At 49.2% G+C, this 15,705-nt stretch overlaps 1 protein-coding gene and 8 non-coding genes across 9 annotated transcripts; all 9 read right to left on the reverse strand.

The window, feature by feature from the left end:
- Positions 1–80: 80 nt before the first annotated feature.
- LOC126442947 (5S ribosomal RNA) lies at positions 81–199 on the reverse strand. The gene has a single exon (XR_007581768.1). It is a non-coding gene; the product is annotated as a 5S ribosomal RNA (ribosomal RNA).
- A 1,011-nt stretch (positions 200–1,210) lies between these two features.
- LOC126442948 (5S ribosomal RNA) lies at positions 1,211–1,329 on the reverse strand. The gene has a single exon (XR_007581769.1). It is a non-coding gene; the product is annotated as a 5S ribosomal RNA (ribosomal RNA).
- Positions 1,330–2,351: 1,022 nt separating this feature from the next.
- Positions 2,352–2,470, reverse strand: LOC126442949 (5S ribosomal RNA). Its single transcript, XR_007581770.1, has one exon. It is a non-coding gene; the product is annotated as a 5S ribosomal RNA (ribosomal RNA).
- Positions 2,471–3,492: 1,022 nt separating this feature from the next.
- On the reverse strand, positions 3,493–3,611 carry LOC126442950 (5S ribosomal RNA). Its single transcript, XR_007581771.1, has one exon. It is a non-coding gene; the product is annotated as a 5S ribosomal RNA (ribosomal RNA).
- Positions 3,612–4,622: 1,011 nt separating this feature from the next.
- Positions 4,623–4,741, reverse strand: LOC126442951 (5S ribosomal RNA). The gene has a single exon (XR_007581772.1). It is a non-coding gene; the product is annotated as a 5S ribosomal RNA (ribosomal RNA).
- Positions 4,742–5,762: 1,021 nt separating this feature from the next.
- Positions 5,763–5,881, reverse strand: LOC126442854 (5S ribosomal RNA). Its single transcript, XR_007581684.1, has one exon. It is a non-coding gene; the product is annotated as a 5S ribosomal RNA (ribosomal RNA).
- A 1,020-nt stretch (positions 5,882–6,901) lies between these two features.
- Positions 6,902–7,020, reverse strand: LOC126442856 (5S ribosomal RNA). The gene has a single exon (XR_007581685.1). It is a non-coding gene; the product is annotated as a 5S ribosomal RNA (ribosomal RNA).
- A 5,998-nt stretch (positions 7,021–13,018) lies between these two features.
- On the reverse strand, positions 13,019–13,703 carry LOC126442852 (sialidase-like; the record flags this gene model as incomplete). The annotated part of the gene is made up of 1 exon (XM_050090827.1): positions 13,019–13,703. A coding segment is annotated over one exon (685 nt), but the record flags the coding sequence as incomplete, so codon positions are not given.
- Positions 13,704–14,973: 1,270 nt separating this feature from the next.
- LOC126442857 (5S ribosomal RNA) lies at positions 14,974–15,092 on the reverse strand. The gene has a single exon (XR_007581686.1). It is a non-coding gene; the product is annotated as a 5S ribosomal RNA (ribosomal RNA).
- Positions 15,093–15,705: the final 613 nt, after the last annotated feature.

Consider the following 15,705-nt stretch of genomic DNA (forward strand, 5'->3'; position numbering starts at 1 on the left):
TGCTTAAGCAAGAATCTTTGTCACAACAGAACGGTGGTATGGAAAGAGGGCGGTATAAAAAAAAAAGGTAAATGAAAGGGAGCCAACAGCACGTGGTGTTCCCAGGTGGTCACCCATCCAAGTACTAACCACGCCCGATGTTGCTTAACTTCGGTGATCGGACGAGAACCGGTGTACTCAACATGGTATGGCCGTTGGCGCCCATATAATGTAGGCGCATGGCAGAATTCGCATTCGGTTCTTATCCCAACACACACAAAATCATACTTTTCGGTCGAAAGCAGCCGCATTTTTTTTTTTTATTGACAATTCGTCACGTTAGCGCGAACGCAATCCTGAGTTCCAAAACTTATGAGCCGGAAGGACGCGCTTCGTGTATTTTTTTTTTTGTGAGATTTATAAATTTATTTATTAACATTACATCGTTACAAGCTAACAACTTTACAACATAAAACACGAACAGAATTGTAATTGTAAGCACTTCCTTCTGCAATCCGACGTGCTAGCAGAGCGACTGCCGAATTAGCGGGCGCGCCGCCGTGCGTGTGAGACGCGCAGCTTCTCGTTGCACCTCCTGTCATCCGCTTGGCGCGTGCAGCCTTCGACACTCGCGGAAGATGCATCATGTCCCTGGTGTCCAGCGCAGGAGGGCTGGCGCGCGGCCGACCGGCGTATGGCCTGTGCGGGGTGTGGCAGAGTGTTGTTGGAGGGCGCCACTGCTGGCGATGTGAGCTTCCTCGCCTCGCCTCGCCTCGCCTCAGACGAGGTGTTTGCGTAATTTGCAGTGCATTCGCACCATTCCTGTCCCTGTCCCCGTCCCGACTTGTCCCGACTTTGCTCGGCTGCCGCTCGGGTCGTGGCCCATATAACAGCGCAAGCGCAAGAAACGTCTGCAGGAGATGACGAGACGAGACGAGACGACTAAGGAATAAATTTATAATTACATATCGAAGTAGGAATTGTACACCGCTACACAACAACAGGCGCTGACGTATTTCAGAACACATCTGCCGATTCGTACTGTTTTGTCGTTTTCAAAGACTTCCCGGCGAACTTGGTTAGCACATTCTCCCTCAAACTGAGATATTTACTGCAATTTCGCACCTTATGGTCATTACAGTAGATTAAAATGCTTAAGCAAGAATCTTTGTCACAACAGAACGGTGGTATGGAAAGAGGGCGGTATAAAAAAAAAAGGTAAATGAAAGGGAGCCAACAGCACGTGGTGTTCCCAGGTGGTCACCCATCCAAGTACTAACCACGCCCGATGTTGCTTAACTTCGGTGATCGGACGAGAACCGGTGTACTCAACATGGTATGGCCGTTGGCGCCCATATAATGTAGGCGCATGGCAGAATTCGCATTCGGTTCTTATCCCAACACACACAAAATCATACTTTTCGGTCGAAAGCAGCCGCATTTTTTTTTTTTATTGACAATTCGTCACGTTAGCGCGAACGCAATCCTGAGTTCCAAAACTTATGAGCCGGAAGGACGCGCTTCGTGTATTTTTTTTTTTTGTGAGATTTATAAATTTATTTATTAACATTACATCGTTACAAGCTAACAACTTTACAACATAAAACACGAACAGAATTGTAATTGTAAGCACTTCCTTCTGCAATCCGACGTGCTAGCAGAGCGACTGCCGAATTAGCGGGCGCGCCGCCGTGCGTGTGAGACGCGCAGCTTCTCGTTGCACCTCCTGTCATCCGCTTGGCGCGTGCAGCCTTCGACACTCGCGGAAGATGCATCATGTCCCTGGTGTCCAGCGCAGGAGGGCTGGCGCGCGGCCGACCGGCGTATGGCCTGTGCGGGGTGTGGCAGAGTGTTGTTGGAGGGCGCCACTGCTGGCGATGTGAGCTTCCTCGCCTCGCCTCGCCTCGCCTCAGACGAGGTGTTTGCGTAATTTGCAGTGCATTCGCACCATTCCTGTCCCTGTCCCCGTCCCGACTTGTCCCGACTTTGCTCGACTGCCGCTCGCTGCCGCTCTGGTCGTGGCCCATATAACAGCGCAAGCGCAAGAAACGTCTGCAGGAGATGACGAGACGAGACGAGACGACTAAGGAATAAATTTATAATTACATATCGAAGTAGGAATTGTACACCGCTACACAACAACAGGCGCTGACGTATTTCAGAACACATCTGCCGATTCGTACTGTTTTGTCGTTTTCAAAGACTTCCCGGCGAACTTGGTTAGCACATTCTCCCTCAAACTGAGATATTTACTGCAATTTCGCACCTTATGGTCATTACAGTAGATTAAAATGCTTAAGCAAGAATCTTTGTCACAACAGAACGGTGGTATGGAAAGAGGGCGGTATAAAAAAAAAAGGTAAATGAAAGGGAGCCAACAGCACGTGGTGTTCCCAGGTGGTCACCCATCCAAGTACTAACCACGCCCGATGTTGCTTAACTTCGGTGATCGGACGAGAACCGGTGTACTCAACATGGTATGGCCGTTGGCGCCCATATAATGTAGGCGCATGGCAGAATTCGCATTCGGTTCTTATCCCAACACACACAAAATCATACTTTTCGGTCGAAAGCAGCCGCATTTTTTTTTTTTTATTGACAATTCGTCACGTTAGCGCGAACGCAATCCTGAGTTCCAAAACTTATGAGCCGGAAGGACGCGCTTCGTGTATTTTTTTTTTTGTGAGATTTATAAATTTATTTATTAACATTACATCGTTACAAGCTAACAACTTTACAACATAAAACACGAACAGAATTGTAATTGTAAGCACTTCCTTCTGCAATCCGACGTGCTAGCAGAGCGACTGCCGAATTAGCGGGCGCGCCGCCGTGCGTGTGAGACGCGCAGCTTCTCGTTGCACCTCCTGTCATCCGCTTGGCGCGTGCAGCCTTCGACACTCGCGGAAGATGCATCATGTCCCTGGTGTCCAGCGCAGGAGGGCTGGCGCGCGGCCGACCGGCGTATGGCCTGTGCGGGGTGTGGCAGAGTGTTGTTGGAGGGCGCCACTGCTGGCGATGTGAGCTTCCTCGCCTCGCCTCGCCTCGCCTCAGACGAGGTGTTTGCGTAATTTGCAGTGCATTCGCACCATTCCTGTCCCTGTCCCCGTCCCGACTTGTCCCGACTTTGCTCGACTGCCGCTCGCTGCCGCTCGGGTCGTGGCCCATATAACAGCGCAAGCGCAAGAAACGTCTGCAGGAGATGACGAGACGAGACGAGACGACTAAGGAATAAATTTATAATTACATATCGAAGTAGGAATTGTACACCGCTACACAACAACAGGCGCTGACGTATTTCAGAACACATCTGCCGATTCGTACTGCTTTGTCGTTTTCAAAGACTTCCCGGCGAACTTGGTTAGCACATTCTCCCTCAAACTGAGATATTTACTGCAATTTCGCACCTTATGGTCATTACAGTAGATTAAAATGCTTAAGCAAGAATCTTTGTCACAACAGAACGGTGGTATGGAAAGAGGGCGGTATAAAAAAAAAAGGTAAATGAAAGGGAGCCAACAGCACGTGGTGTTCCCAGGTGGTCACCCATCCAAGTACTAACCACGCCCGATGTTGCTTAACTTCGGTGATCGGACGAGAACCGGTGTACTCAACATGGTATGGCCGTTGGCGCCCATATAATGTAGGCGCATGGCAGAATTCGCATTCGGTTCTTATCCCAACACACACAAAATCATACTTTTCGGTCGAAAGCAGCCGCATTTTTTTTTTTTATTGACAATTCGTCACGTTAGCGCGAACGCAATCCTGAGTTCCAAAACTTATGAGCCGGAAGGACGCGCTTCGTGTATTTTTTTTTTTGTGAGATTTATAAATTTATTTATTAACATTACATCGTTACAAGCTAACAACTTTACAACATAAAACACGAACAGAATTGTAATTGTAAGCACTTCCTTCTGCAATCCGACGTGCTAGCAGAGCGACTGCCGAATTAGCGGGCGCGCCGCCGTGCGTGTGAGACGCGCAGCTTCTCGTTGCACCTCCTGTCATCCGCTTGGCGCGTGCAGCCTTCGACACTCGCGGAAGATGCATCATGTCCCTGGTGTCCAGCGCAGGAGGGCTGGCGCGCGGCCGACCGGCGTATGGCCTGTGCGGGGTGTGGCAGAGTGTTGTTGGAGGGCGCCACTGCTGGCGATGTGAGCTTCCTCGCCTCGCCTCGCCTCGCCTCAGACGAGGTGTTTGCGTAATTTGCAGTGCATTCGCACCATTCCTGTCCCTGTCCCCGTCCCGACTTGTCCCGACTTTGCTCGGCTGCCGCTCGGGTCGTGGCCCATATAACAGCGCAAGCGCAAGAAACGTCTGCAGGAGATGACGAGACGAGACGAGACGACTAAGGAATAAATTTATAATTACATATCGAAGTAGGAATTGTACACCGCTACACAACAACAGGCGCTGACGTATTTCAGAACACATCTGCCGATTCGTACTGTTTTGTCGTTTTCAAAGACTTCCCGGCGAACTTGGTTAGCACATTCTCCCTCAAACTGAGATATTTACTGCAATTTCGCACCTTATGGTCATTACAGTAGATTAAAATGCTTAAGCAAGAATCTTTGTCACAACAGAACGGTGGTATGGAAAGAGGGCGGTATAAAAAAAAAAGGTAAATGAAAGGGAGCCAACAGCACGTGGTGTTCCCAGGTGGTCACCCATCCAAGTACTAACCACGCCCGATGTTGCTTAACTTCGGTGATCGGACGAGAACCGGTGTACTCAACATGGTATGGCCGTTGGCGCCCATATAATGTAGGCGCATGGCAGAATTCGCATTCGGTTCTTATCCCAACACACACAAAATCATACTTTTCGGTCGAAAGCAGCCGCATTTTTTTTTTTTATTGACAATTCGTCACGTTAGCGCGAACGCAATCCTGAGTTCCAAAACTTATGAGCCGGAAGGACGCGCTTCGTGTATTTTTTTTTTTGTGAGATTTATAAATTTATTTATTAACATTACATCGTTACAAGCTAACAACTTTACAACATAAAACACGAACAGAATTGTAATTGTAAGCACTTCCTTCTGCAATCCGACGTGCTAGCAGAGCGACTGCCGAATTAGCGGGCGCGCCGCCGTGCGTGTGAGACGCGCAGCTTCTCGTTGCACCTCCTGTCATCCGCTTGGCGCGTGCAGCCTTCGACACTCGCGGAAGATGCATCATGTCCCTGGTGTCCAGCGCAGGAGGGCTGGCGCGCGGCCGACCGGCGTATGGCCTGTGCGGGGTGTGGCAGAGTGTTGTTGGAGGGCGCCACTGCTGGCGATGTGAGCTTCCTCGCCTCGCCTCGCCTCGCCTCAGACGAGGTGTTTGCGTAATTTGCAGTGCATTCGCACCATTCCTGTCCCTGTCCCCGTCCCGACTTGTCCCGACTTTGCTCGACTGCCGCTCGCTGCCGCTCGGGTCGTGGCCCATATAACAGCGCAAGCGCAAGAAACGTCTGCAGGAGATGACGAGACGAGACGAGACGACTAAGGAATAAATTTATAATTACATATCGAAGTAGGAATTGTACACCGCTACACAACAACAGGCGCTGACGTATTTCAGAACACATCTGCCGATTCGTACTGTTTTGTCGTTTTCAAAGACTTCCCGGCGAACTTGGTTAGCACATTCTCCCTCAAACTGAGATATTTACTGCAATTTCGCACCTTATGGTCATTACAGTAGATTAAAATGCTTAAGCAAGAATCTTTGTCACAACAGAACGGTGGTATGGAAAGAGGGCGGTATAAAAAAAAAAGGTAAATGAAAGGGAGCCAACAGCACGTGGTGTTCCCAGGTGGTCACCCATCCAAGTACTAACCACGCCCGATGTTGCTTAACTTCGGTGATCGGACGAGAACCGGTGTACTCAACATGGTATGGCCGTTGGCGCCCATATAATGTAGGCGCATGGCAGAATTCGCATTCGGTTCTTATCCCAACACACACAAAATCATACTTTTCGGTCGAAAGCAGCCGCATTTTTTTTTTTTATTGACAATTCGTCACGTTAGCGCGAACGCAATCCTGAGTTCCAAAACTTATGAGCCGGAAGGACGCGCTTCGTGTATTTTTTTTTTGTGAGATTTATAAATTTATTTATTAACATTACATCGTTACAAGCTAACAACTTTACAACATAAAACACGAACAGAATTGTAATTGTAAGCACTTCCTTCTGCAATCCGACGTGCTAGCAGAGCGACTGCCGAATTAGCGGGCGCGCCGCCGTGCGTGTGAGACGCGCAGCTTCTCGTTGCACCTCCTGTCATCCGCTTGGCGCGTGCAGCCTTCGACACTCGCGGAAGATGCATCATGTCCCTGGTGTCCAGCGCAGGAGGGCTGGCGCGCGGCCGACCGGCGTATGGCCTGTGCGGGGTGTGGCAGAGTGTTGTTGGAGGGCGCCACTGCTGGCGATGTGAGCTTCCTCGCCTCGCCTCGCCTCGCCTCAGACGAGGTGTTTGCGTAATTTGCAGTGCATTCGCACCATTCCTGTCCCTGTCCCCGTCCCGACTTGTCCCGACTTTGCTCGACTGCCGCTCGCTGCCGCTCGGGTCGTGGCCCATATAACAGCGCAAGCGCAAGAAACGTCTGCAGGAGATGACGAGACGAGACGAGACGACTAAGGAATAAATTTATAATTACATATCGAAGTAGGAATTGTACACCGCTACACAACAACAGGCGCTGACGTATTTCAGAACACATCTGCCGATTCGTACTGTTTTGTCGTTTTCAAAGACTTCCCGGCGAACTTGGTTAGCACATTCTCCCTCAAACTGAGATATTTACTGCAATTTCGCACCTTATGGTCATTACAGTAGATTAAAATGCTTAAGCAAGAATCTTTGTCACAACAGAACGGTGGTATGGAAAGAGGGCGGTATAAAAAAAAAAGGTAAATGAAAGGGAGCCAACAGCACGTGGTGTTCCCAGGTGGTCACCCATCCAAGTACTAACCACGCCCGATGTTGCTTAACTTCGGTGATCGGACGAGAACCGGTGTACTCAACATGGTATGGCCGTTGGCGCCCATATAATGTAGGCGCATGGCAGAATTCGCATTCGGTTCTTATCCCAACACACACAAAATCATACTTTTCGGTCGAAAGCAGCCGCATTTTTTTTTTTTATTGACAATTCGTCACGTTAGCGCGAACGCAATCCTGAGTTCCAAAACTTATGAGCCGGAAGGACGCGCTTCGTGTATTTTTTTTTTGTGAGATTTATAAATTTATTTATTAACATTACATCGTTACAAGCTAACAACTTTACAACATAAAACACGAACAGAATTGTAATTGTAAGCACTTCCTTCTGCAATCCGACGTGCTAGCAGAGCGACTGCCGAATTAGCGGGCGCGCCGCCGTGCGTGTGAGACGCGCAGCTTCTCGTTGCACCTCCTGTCATCCGCTTGGCGCGTGCAGCCTTCGACACTCGCGGAAGATGCATCATGTCCCTGGTGTCCAGCGCAGGAGGGCTGGCGCGCGGCCGACCGGCGTATGGCCTGTGCGGGGTGTGGCAGAGTGTTGTTGGAGGGCGCCACTGCTGGCGATGTGAGCTTCCTCGCCTCGCCTCGCCTCGCCTCAGACGAGGTGTTTGCGTAATTTGCAGTGCATTCGCACCATTCCTGTCCCTGTCCCCGTCCCGACTTGTCCCGACTTTGCTCGACTGCCGCTCGCTGCCGCTCGGGTCGTGGCCCATATAACAGCGCAAGCGCAAGAAACGTCTGCAGGAGATGACGAGACGAGACGAGACGACTAAGGAATAAATTTATAATTACATATCGAAGTAGGAATTGTACACCGCTACACAACAACAGGCGCTGACGTATTTCAGAACACATCTGCCGATTCGTACTGTTTTGTCGTTTTCAAAGACTTCCCGGCGAACTTGGTTAGCACATTCTCCCTCAAACTGAGATATTTACTGCAATTTCGCACCTTATGGTCATTACAGTAGATTAAAATGCTTAAGCAAGAATCTTTGTCACAACAGAACGGTGGTATGGAAAGAGGGCGGTATAAAAAAAAAAGGTAAATGAAAGGGAGCCAACAGCACGTGGTGTTCCCAGGTGGTCACCCATCCAAGTACTAACCACGCCCGATGTTGCTTAACTTCGGTGATCGGACGAGAACTTTTTTTTTTTTTTTTTTTTTTTTTTTTTTTTTTTTTTTTTTTTTTTTTTTTTTTTATGTTGAAAGTTAGTAGTATGGAAAGAAGGCGGTATAAAAAAAAAAAGTAAATGAAAGGGAGCCGACAGCACGTTGTGTTCCCAGGTGGTCACCCATCCAAGTACTAACCACGCCCGATGTTGCTTAACTTCGGTGATCGGACGAGAACTTTTTTTTTTTTTTTTTTTTTTTTTTTTTTTTTTTTTCTTTTTTTTTTTTTTTACGGTGGTATGGAAAGAGGGCGGTATAAAAAAAAAAAGTAAATGAAAGGGAGCCAACAGCACGTGATGTTCCCAGGTGGTCACCCATCCAAGTACTAACCACGCCCGATGTTGCTTAACTTCGGTGATCGGACGAGAACTTTTTTTTTTTTTTTTTTTTTTTTTTTTTTTTTTCGATGTTGCCAACGTCGGTGATCGGACGAGAACCTTTTTTTTTTTTTTTATTTTATTTTTTTTTTTCTTTTCAATTGTTTTGCACTTTTTTTTTATTTTTTTTGTATTATTTTTTTTTTGTTGAAAAAAGAACTAAATATATACTTTCTTGGAAGATCAGGCCAAGGGGGCTACGGAGGCAAAGCAGGCAGGGGTCGCAATCCGAGGCCTGGCCACAATGCCTCCGGCGCCCTCCCAACCCGAGAAACGTGGAATAACGGAAAGAGTGGTGTGTTGTACGCCCTTTAATAATGTGTGATAGAGCATTATTATATATATATATATATATATAAATATATATATATATATATTTTTTTTTTTTTTTTTTTTTTTTTTTTTTTTTTTTTTTTTTTTTTTTTTTTTTTTTTTTTTTTTACTTGCTTGGAAGATCAGGCCAGGGTGGCTACGGAGGCAAAGCAGGCAGGGGTCGCAATCCGAGGCCTGGCCACAGTGTCTCCGGCGCCCTCCCAACCCGAGAAACGTGGAATAACGGAATGTAAGGAAGGAGTCACGAAGACGCAAAACACAAATAAAAACCATGCTCGGAGGACAATGACCACAAGTCGGCAGCGGTAGCCCACCGCCGCCAGAGAAAAGCAAAGAAAGGGACTCTCAAAAAACAACCACACTAAACATTGCCAAATATGTCTGGCGCACGGGAATGGCGAAGTCGACGCAATTCCGGCAGCAGCAAACATATTTCGTCGTCTCGAGAAGCTTGATAAGCTTGATTTCCGTACCCAGAAGGCAACCATTACAAACACAAAATATCTGGAAGCACCGTTCCAAAGTTCAGGGACAAGTCAACGACGGTCCAGAAATAGTCACAAAAATGAAGTAAGTGTCAGCAATAGGGAACAAACGTCAAATCCAGGAGAGAAGACTAATTAGGGAGAATCCTAAGAACAACCGTTCACAATGGCGGGAGGAAAGTCGAGCCGGTGAGACAAATTGACTGTCAGACATCAAGAAAATAGATACATATACATCATTCCGCATGTCCCGCCAAAAGGTACAGCGGAAATGGAAGTACATAATCATGGCAGGAGAGAAATATTTAAAGTGGTAAAGGCGGTCCGTAATGCGACATCTAAAAATCGGGCATAATGGGAAACACACTTCGGATTCTGTTTCTCCCGTCCATAATAGTCCCAAAGATATGTCAAGAACTGCAAGCGATCCGTGAGTCGGAGAGAGAAAATCGCATGTGCGGCATGTGCGGCAATCCACACAGTAGCGTTTCTCTTGGTGGCAGGATACGGCCGCCAGTCGGGAACCAGGATATACAAGGGCTGCACGGCACGCGGGGTAGTCCTATTAATCAACGCCAACATCGCACAGGTGGCATCCCACACCTCTTTAAATTGGGGGCACACAAATCGGTGTTCGATCGTGTCTTCAGCCGCGCACCGCCCACAGAGGCCACTCGGGAGGAGATTGATCGCGTGGAGTTTCGCATTCGTGGCAACGGTGCGATTCACAACTTTATACCAGGTGTCCCGAACATCGGATGTCAACAATGGACTGGAGATATTGGACCACACCGTCCGCCAATCGTATTGCGGCAGCCGCAACTCCCATTTGTTAGTCGGCGGAGTTCCACGGAGGGCCTCTGCGATCGCGCGGACGTTACCCCGGCCTCGGTCGTCACCTATCAGATAGCTTGTGTGGAGGAAATACTGGCGAACGAAATTCAATTGATACGGGATAGCCTGGACAGAGACAGGCGCGCGGAGAGAAGCTGGGCGGTAAAGGTCGAAGAGTGCAGACGTGGGGCACTGCCCAGCAGTGGCGATCACACAGTTGGTCCGGTGGAGCAAAAGAGCAGCACACTTGGAAGGAAAATCGACCATACCTAGGCCGCCTCTGTCCGGCGGGAGCACACAAATATTGTAGGCGACTTTAAAGATTTCGCCTCGCCAGACCAGCCAAGAGACAGCATGCTTGATAGCCCGTTCGATCTCCTTCGGCACCGGCAAAACTTGAGCCAAGTACCAGGCCTTGGCCAACATCTGGGTATTAACAACCGAAACCCTCTCCAGCAATGATAAATTTCGTTTGGCGGCAGCCTGAGTCGCCGCCCGAACAGAATATAACACCGCGCGCCAATTTAACACCGTCATTCGTTGTACATTTGGAGTCATCTGGATCCCGAGAATCTTATGTCGCAACTGTACGGTATACCAATCACGACGGACATCTCTCATGGTCACAGTAAGCGGCAGTAAGATGGACTTACGGGGGTTGACAACCGCACCCGATGCCGTTTCAAACTGTTGAAGGAGGAGACGGAGCGCATCAATATCGTCGGGGCGTTGGATAAAAACCCCCAAATCATCAGCATACGCCCGACAGACAAGCGAACCCGCACCAAACGGTACACCGTGGCAAACAGCCGTTATTTTGCGGAGTAGAGGATCCAAGGCTAAGACGAATAAGCCCATGGAAAGTGGGCACCCTTGGCGGACGGACCTGTTCAGCCTGAGGACATCACTGGCCTGACCATGAAAAAGGATTCGGGAAGTAGCCGATTTCAAAAGGTTGGATATCACATTCGTGAATTGTAAACCAAACCCGAACTTAGACATAACCCGCCGCAAGTACTCGTGACTGATTCTGTCGAACGCGTTGTGAAAATCAATGGAGAGTATCGCAGCTCGGCCGCCACGGCTGGATGCGGCATAAGCGATACATTCACGATACGCGAGGACAGCATCATATATATTCCGTCCAGGTACGGCACACGATTGAGATGGGCTAATGACGGACTTCAACGCCGGCCGCAGACGGTGTGAAAAGCAGCGCGCGACGATTTTATAATCGGCGTTTAATAAAGTAATCGGCCGTAAAGTCACCGCACTTGGGGTGCCAGTTGTTTTCGGGACGAGGACGATGAGCCCCTCTAAAAATTCGTCCGGCACATCGAGGCCGTTATGGATTTCATTGACCATGGCAACGAAAATATCAGTTAAAAGGCCGGAAAATTTAACATAAAATTCGACAGGAATTCCGTCATTGCCAGGGGCCTTTCCCTTCGGGCTAGCCTTAATAGCGGCAGAAACATCATCAGCTGTAAAACGCTCATTTAAAAGAAGTCTATCCTGAGGCGTTAAAATGGAAGGCAGATCACGTAAAAATGTCTGCAAGGAGGCGTCATTCAAAGGTTGAAATTGAAAGAGACGAGAATAGTGATCGTAAATTTCGTCCCGAATCACCCGTCGATCGGAAGTCTTAAGGCCGTCACGCGTAATCCAGTCCGTAAATAAAAGTTTTTCACGCCGCAGACGGGCTCGTCGTAAATGATACAAGGAAAGTGGTTCCTTCAACGTAGGATCGAAAGGCCTGCTACGGACTACAGAGCCCTGTGCCTTGCGATACAGATGGTTTAAAATCTTCGCTTTAATCTTCCGTAACGTGGGAAGTAGCTCAGGGCGGTCGGTAACCCGAGTAATTAAATCCCGTAAACAATCGCGATAAAAATCGACCGTCATCATGTCCCAATGGGACTTGTCACGACAATAATTGATGAGCAAGCTACGAATGGCCGGTTTAGCGTGACGGAGCCACCAATCGACAGTAGAACTCGCCTGCGGGCGGCGCTGAAGAAGTTGGCGCCACAACAAATGCACCTGTTCGACAAGACTGACGTCATCCAAAACACTAACATTGAATTTCCAATAGGAGCGCGTACGTTCCGGGCGAACGTACGGGACATGAAAAGCACACAAGTAACCACAAAGATCCGAAAAAGCGACGGGAGCAACTTCTGCCTGCAAGATGGAAGCAGTAAGATCCGGCGAGATATAAATTCTGTCCAATCTGCTATGCCCAGTAGGATAAAAATAAGTAAAACCTGCAGCAGTCGGACTAAAACGAAGCCACGTGTCCTTAAATTTGTAAATGTCAACTAAATTTTGCAGTGCAAGACACTTATTCGCCGTCGGCTCCTGGTCGGCATCACGCAAAACACAATTAAAATCGCCACCGAAGATGATCCGACGGTGGTTTCGATGGAAAAGCTGACATACATCATGAGCGAAAAAGGTATTCCTCAGACGTTTATTGTCAGTTCCAGAGGGGGCATACACGTTAACAAAAAATATGTCGCAGATGACACACGCCAACCCTCGTCCATCCGGTAAAATTGCTATGTTGTTATACTCTAAACCGGGCGTGATTAAAATCGCCGTACCAAAGCCTACTTCCGGATCAATATTAAGAATAACATTAAACGCAGTAAGATGCGGGACAACGTCAGCTGTAAGTTCTTGAAGGAAAATCACATCACAACAAGCAGATTGCAAAAAGTATAAAAGGGCGTCAATTTTACGGGCACTGCGGATTCTATTGACATTAAGTGTCAGGACGCGTAACTGGTGGAAGGCACGCGTCAGGGTGGACTCTTGAACTTAAGCAAGACTAGAAAAAATTATCCTCCTCCACATCTTCAGACCACTGCATGGTGTCCGAAGGAACAGGTGGGGCATCCGGGACGGCCCGGGAAGCGGGGGTGGCGGGCACCGACACAGGTGGACCGTGCACGAAAGGTGCGTCGCGACGCTCTTGGACCAAGGAATCCGTTAGTCCCTCAACGGCCTGTTCAAAGGAAACGCCGTCGCCCTCAGTGGGCGCCGTTTTCGAACGTTTCTTAGACCGCCTACGCTTTGGTTTGGGATCGGCAGGGGCGGACTGGGTGGAAACTTGGGACACCTCACTTTCTGCGCTGCTAGCATCCGCCTCGCCAGAAGTGGACAGGCCCGGTTGTGACTGCAATTTCCGCTTGTCTGTCGGTGGGGCGGGGACGGAAATCGGCCGGGGAGACTCGACCAACATTTCAGAAGACTCCCCAACAGGCACGTCCGGAACACTTACGGCTGGCAAATCAGCAATACTGACTTCGCGAGGGGTGAGGTCGGCAGGTAAACTTTGTTCCGACACAACCGGGGGCACGACTACTGTCGGCGGAGTCACATTATCGGACACAGCAGCCACAGCCGCAGGAGCGGCAGAAGCCTGTCGGTCGGTCGGGGCGACTGAGGGGGGTCCAACCAACGCGCCTGCATACGTAGTGTTGTCAACAGCTTCGCGCGGCAGCTGTGCCGGCCTGCGTAAAGTGCAGGTTTGCCGCAAATGATCCGTTTTGCCACACACTGAGCACGTCTGCGGCTGCCCACTATAGCTAAGGAAAGCTCGCGTGCCAGCAATGATCAGATACGAGGGTATATGTTTCTTTAAATCTACACGTACTGTCCGAACACCACTCAAAACCCGGTACCTAAAACCTGCAGGCCACACATCATTCTCCACACTTAGAACGGTGCCAAATTCGCCAAGTTTACGAGCAATGGCCTCATTGGGGCACTCAAAGGGAACATTATAAACCTTCACATTTCGAATGCCGAAGCCTGCCGGCAGTATCAAAACATCAGACAAAGTACCGTCCACGTGCTTAAATTTCTTAACGCCACCACTTGCAGTAACTAGCTTATCGACACAATTCGCGTTCGGAAGTTTCAAAAAGACAGAGTTTTGAATAAAATCGAGCTGAATGCCGACCAAATCAGATTCGGGAATACGCAATTCGGAAAATATCCATTCGTGAACATCAAAAGGAGACGGTCTAGCCGCGTTCCTATCAAAAACACACTGTACGGAGTTAGCACGATTCATAATAAAGCGTCAATAAACTTACAGGAACTAGTAGAGAAGAGAGAACGCTGCGAGGCGCAGCACCAAACACGCGACGAAGACACCACCTGCAGCACACGAAGGTGGCAGCAGGCACGAGCCGAACACACGTCCGGGCTGGCGCGCGGCCGACCGGCGTATGGCCTGTGCGGGGTGTGGCAGAGTGTTGTTGGAGGGCGCCACTGCTGGCGATGTGAGCTTCCTCGCCTCGCCTCGCCTCGCCTCAGACGAGGTGTTTGCGTAATTTGCAGTGCATTCGCACCATTCCTGTCCCTGTCCCCGTCCCGACTTGTCCCGACTTTGCTCGACTGCCGCTCGCTGCCGCTCGGGTCGTGGCCCATATAACAGCGCAAGCGCAAGAAACGTCTGCAGGAGATGACGAGACGAGACGAGACGACTAAGGAATAAATTTATAATTACATATCGAAGTAGGAATTGTACACCGCTACACAACAACAGGCGCTGACGTATTTCAGAACACATCTGCCGATTCGTACTGTTTTGTCGTTTTCAAAGACTTCCCGGCGAACTTGGTTAGCACATTCTCCCTCAAACTGAGATATTTACTGCAATTTCGCACCTTATGGTCATTACAGTAGATTAAAATGCTTAAGCAAGAATCTTTGTCACAACAGAACGGTGGTATGGAAAGAGGGCGGTATAAAAAAAAAAGGTAAATGAAAGGGAGCCAACAGCACGTGGTGTTCCCAGGTGGTCACCCATCCAAGTACTAACCACGCCCGATGTTGCTTAACTTCGGTGATCGGACGAGAACCGGTGTACTCAACATGGTATGGCCGTTGGCGCCCATATAATGTAGGCGCATGGCAGAATTCGCATTCGGTTCTTATCCCAACACACACAAAATCATACTTTTCGGTCGAAAGCAGCCGCATTTTTTTTTTTATTGACAATTCGTCACGTTAGCGCGAACGCAATCCTGAGTTCCAAAACTTATGAGCCGGAAGGACGCGCTTCGTGTATTTTTTTTTTGTGAGATTTATAAATTTATTTATTAACATTACATCGTTACAAGCTAACAACTTTACAACATAAAACACGAACAGAATTGTAATTGTAAGCACTTCCTTCTGCAATCCGACGTGCTAGCAGAGCGACTGCCGAATTAGCGGGCGCGCCGCCGTGCGTGTGAGACGCGCAGCTTCTCGTTGCACCTCCTGTCATCCGCTTGGCGCGTGCAGCCTTCGACACTCGCGGAAGATGCATCATGTCCCTGGTGTCCAGCGCAGGAGGGCTGGCGCGCGGCCGACCGGCGTATGGCCTGTGCGGGGTGTGGCAGAGTGTTGTTGGAGGGCGCCACTGCTGGCGATGTGAGCTTCCTCGCCTCGCCTCGCCTCGCCTCAGACGAGGTGTTTGCGTAATTTGCAGTGCATTCGCACCATTCCTGTCCCTGTCCC

The sequence above is a fragment of the Schistocerca serialis genome, unplaced genomic scaffold, assembly GCF_023864345.2.
Source record: "Schistocerca serialis cubense isolate TAMUIC-IGC-003099 unplaced genomic scaffold, iqSchSeri2.2 HiC_scaffold_1413, whole genome shotgun sequence".
Classification (NCBI taxonomy): domain Eukaryota; kingdom Metazoa; phylum Arthropoda; class Insecta; order Orthoptera; family Acrididae; genus Schistocerca; species Schistocerca serialis.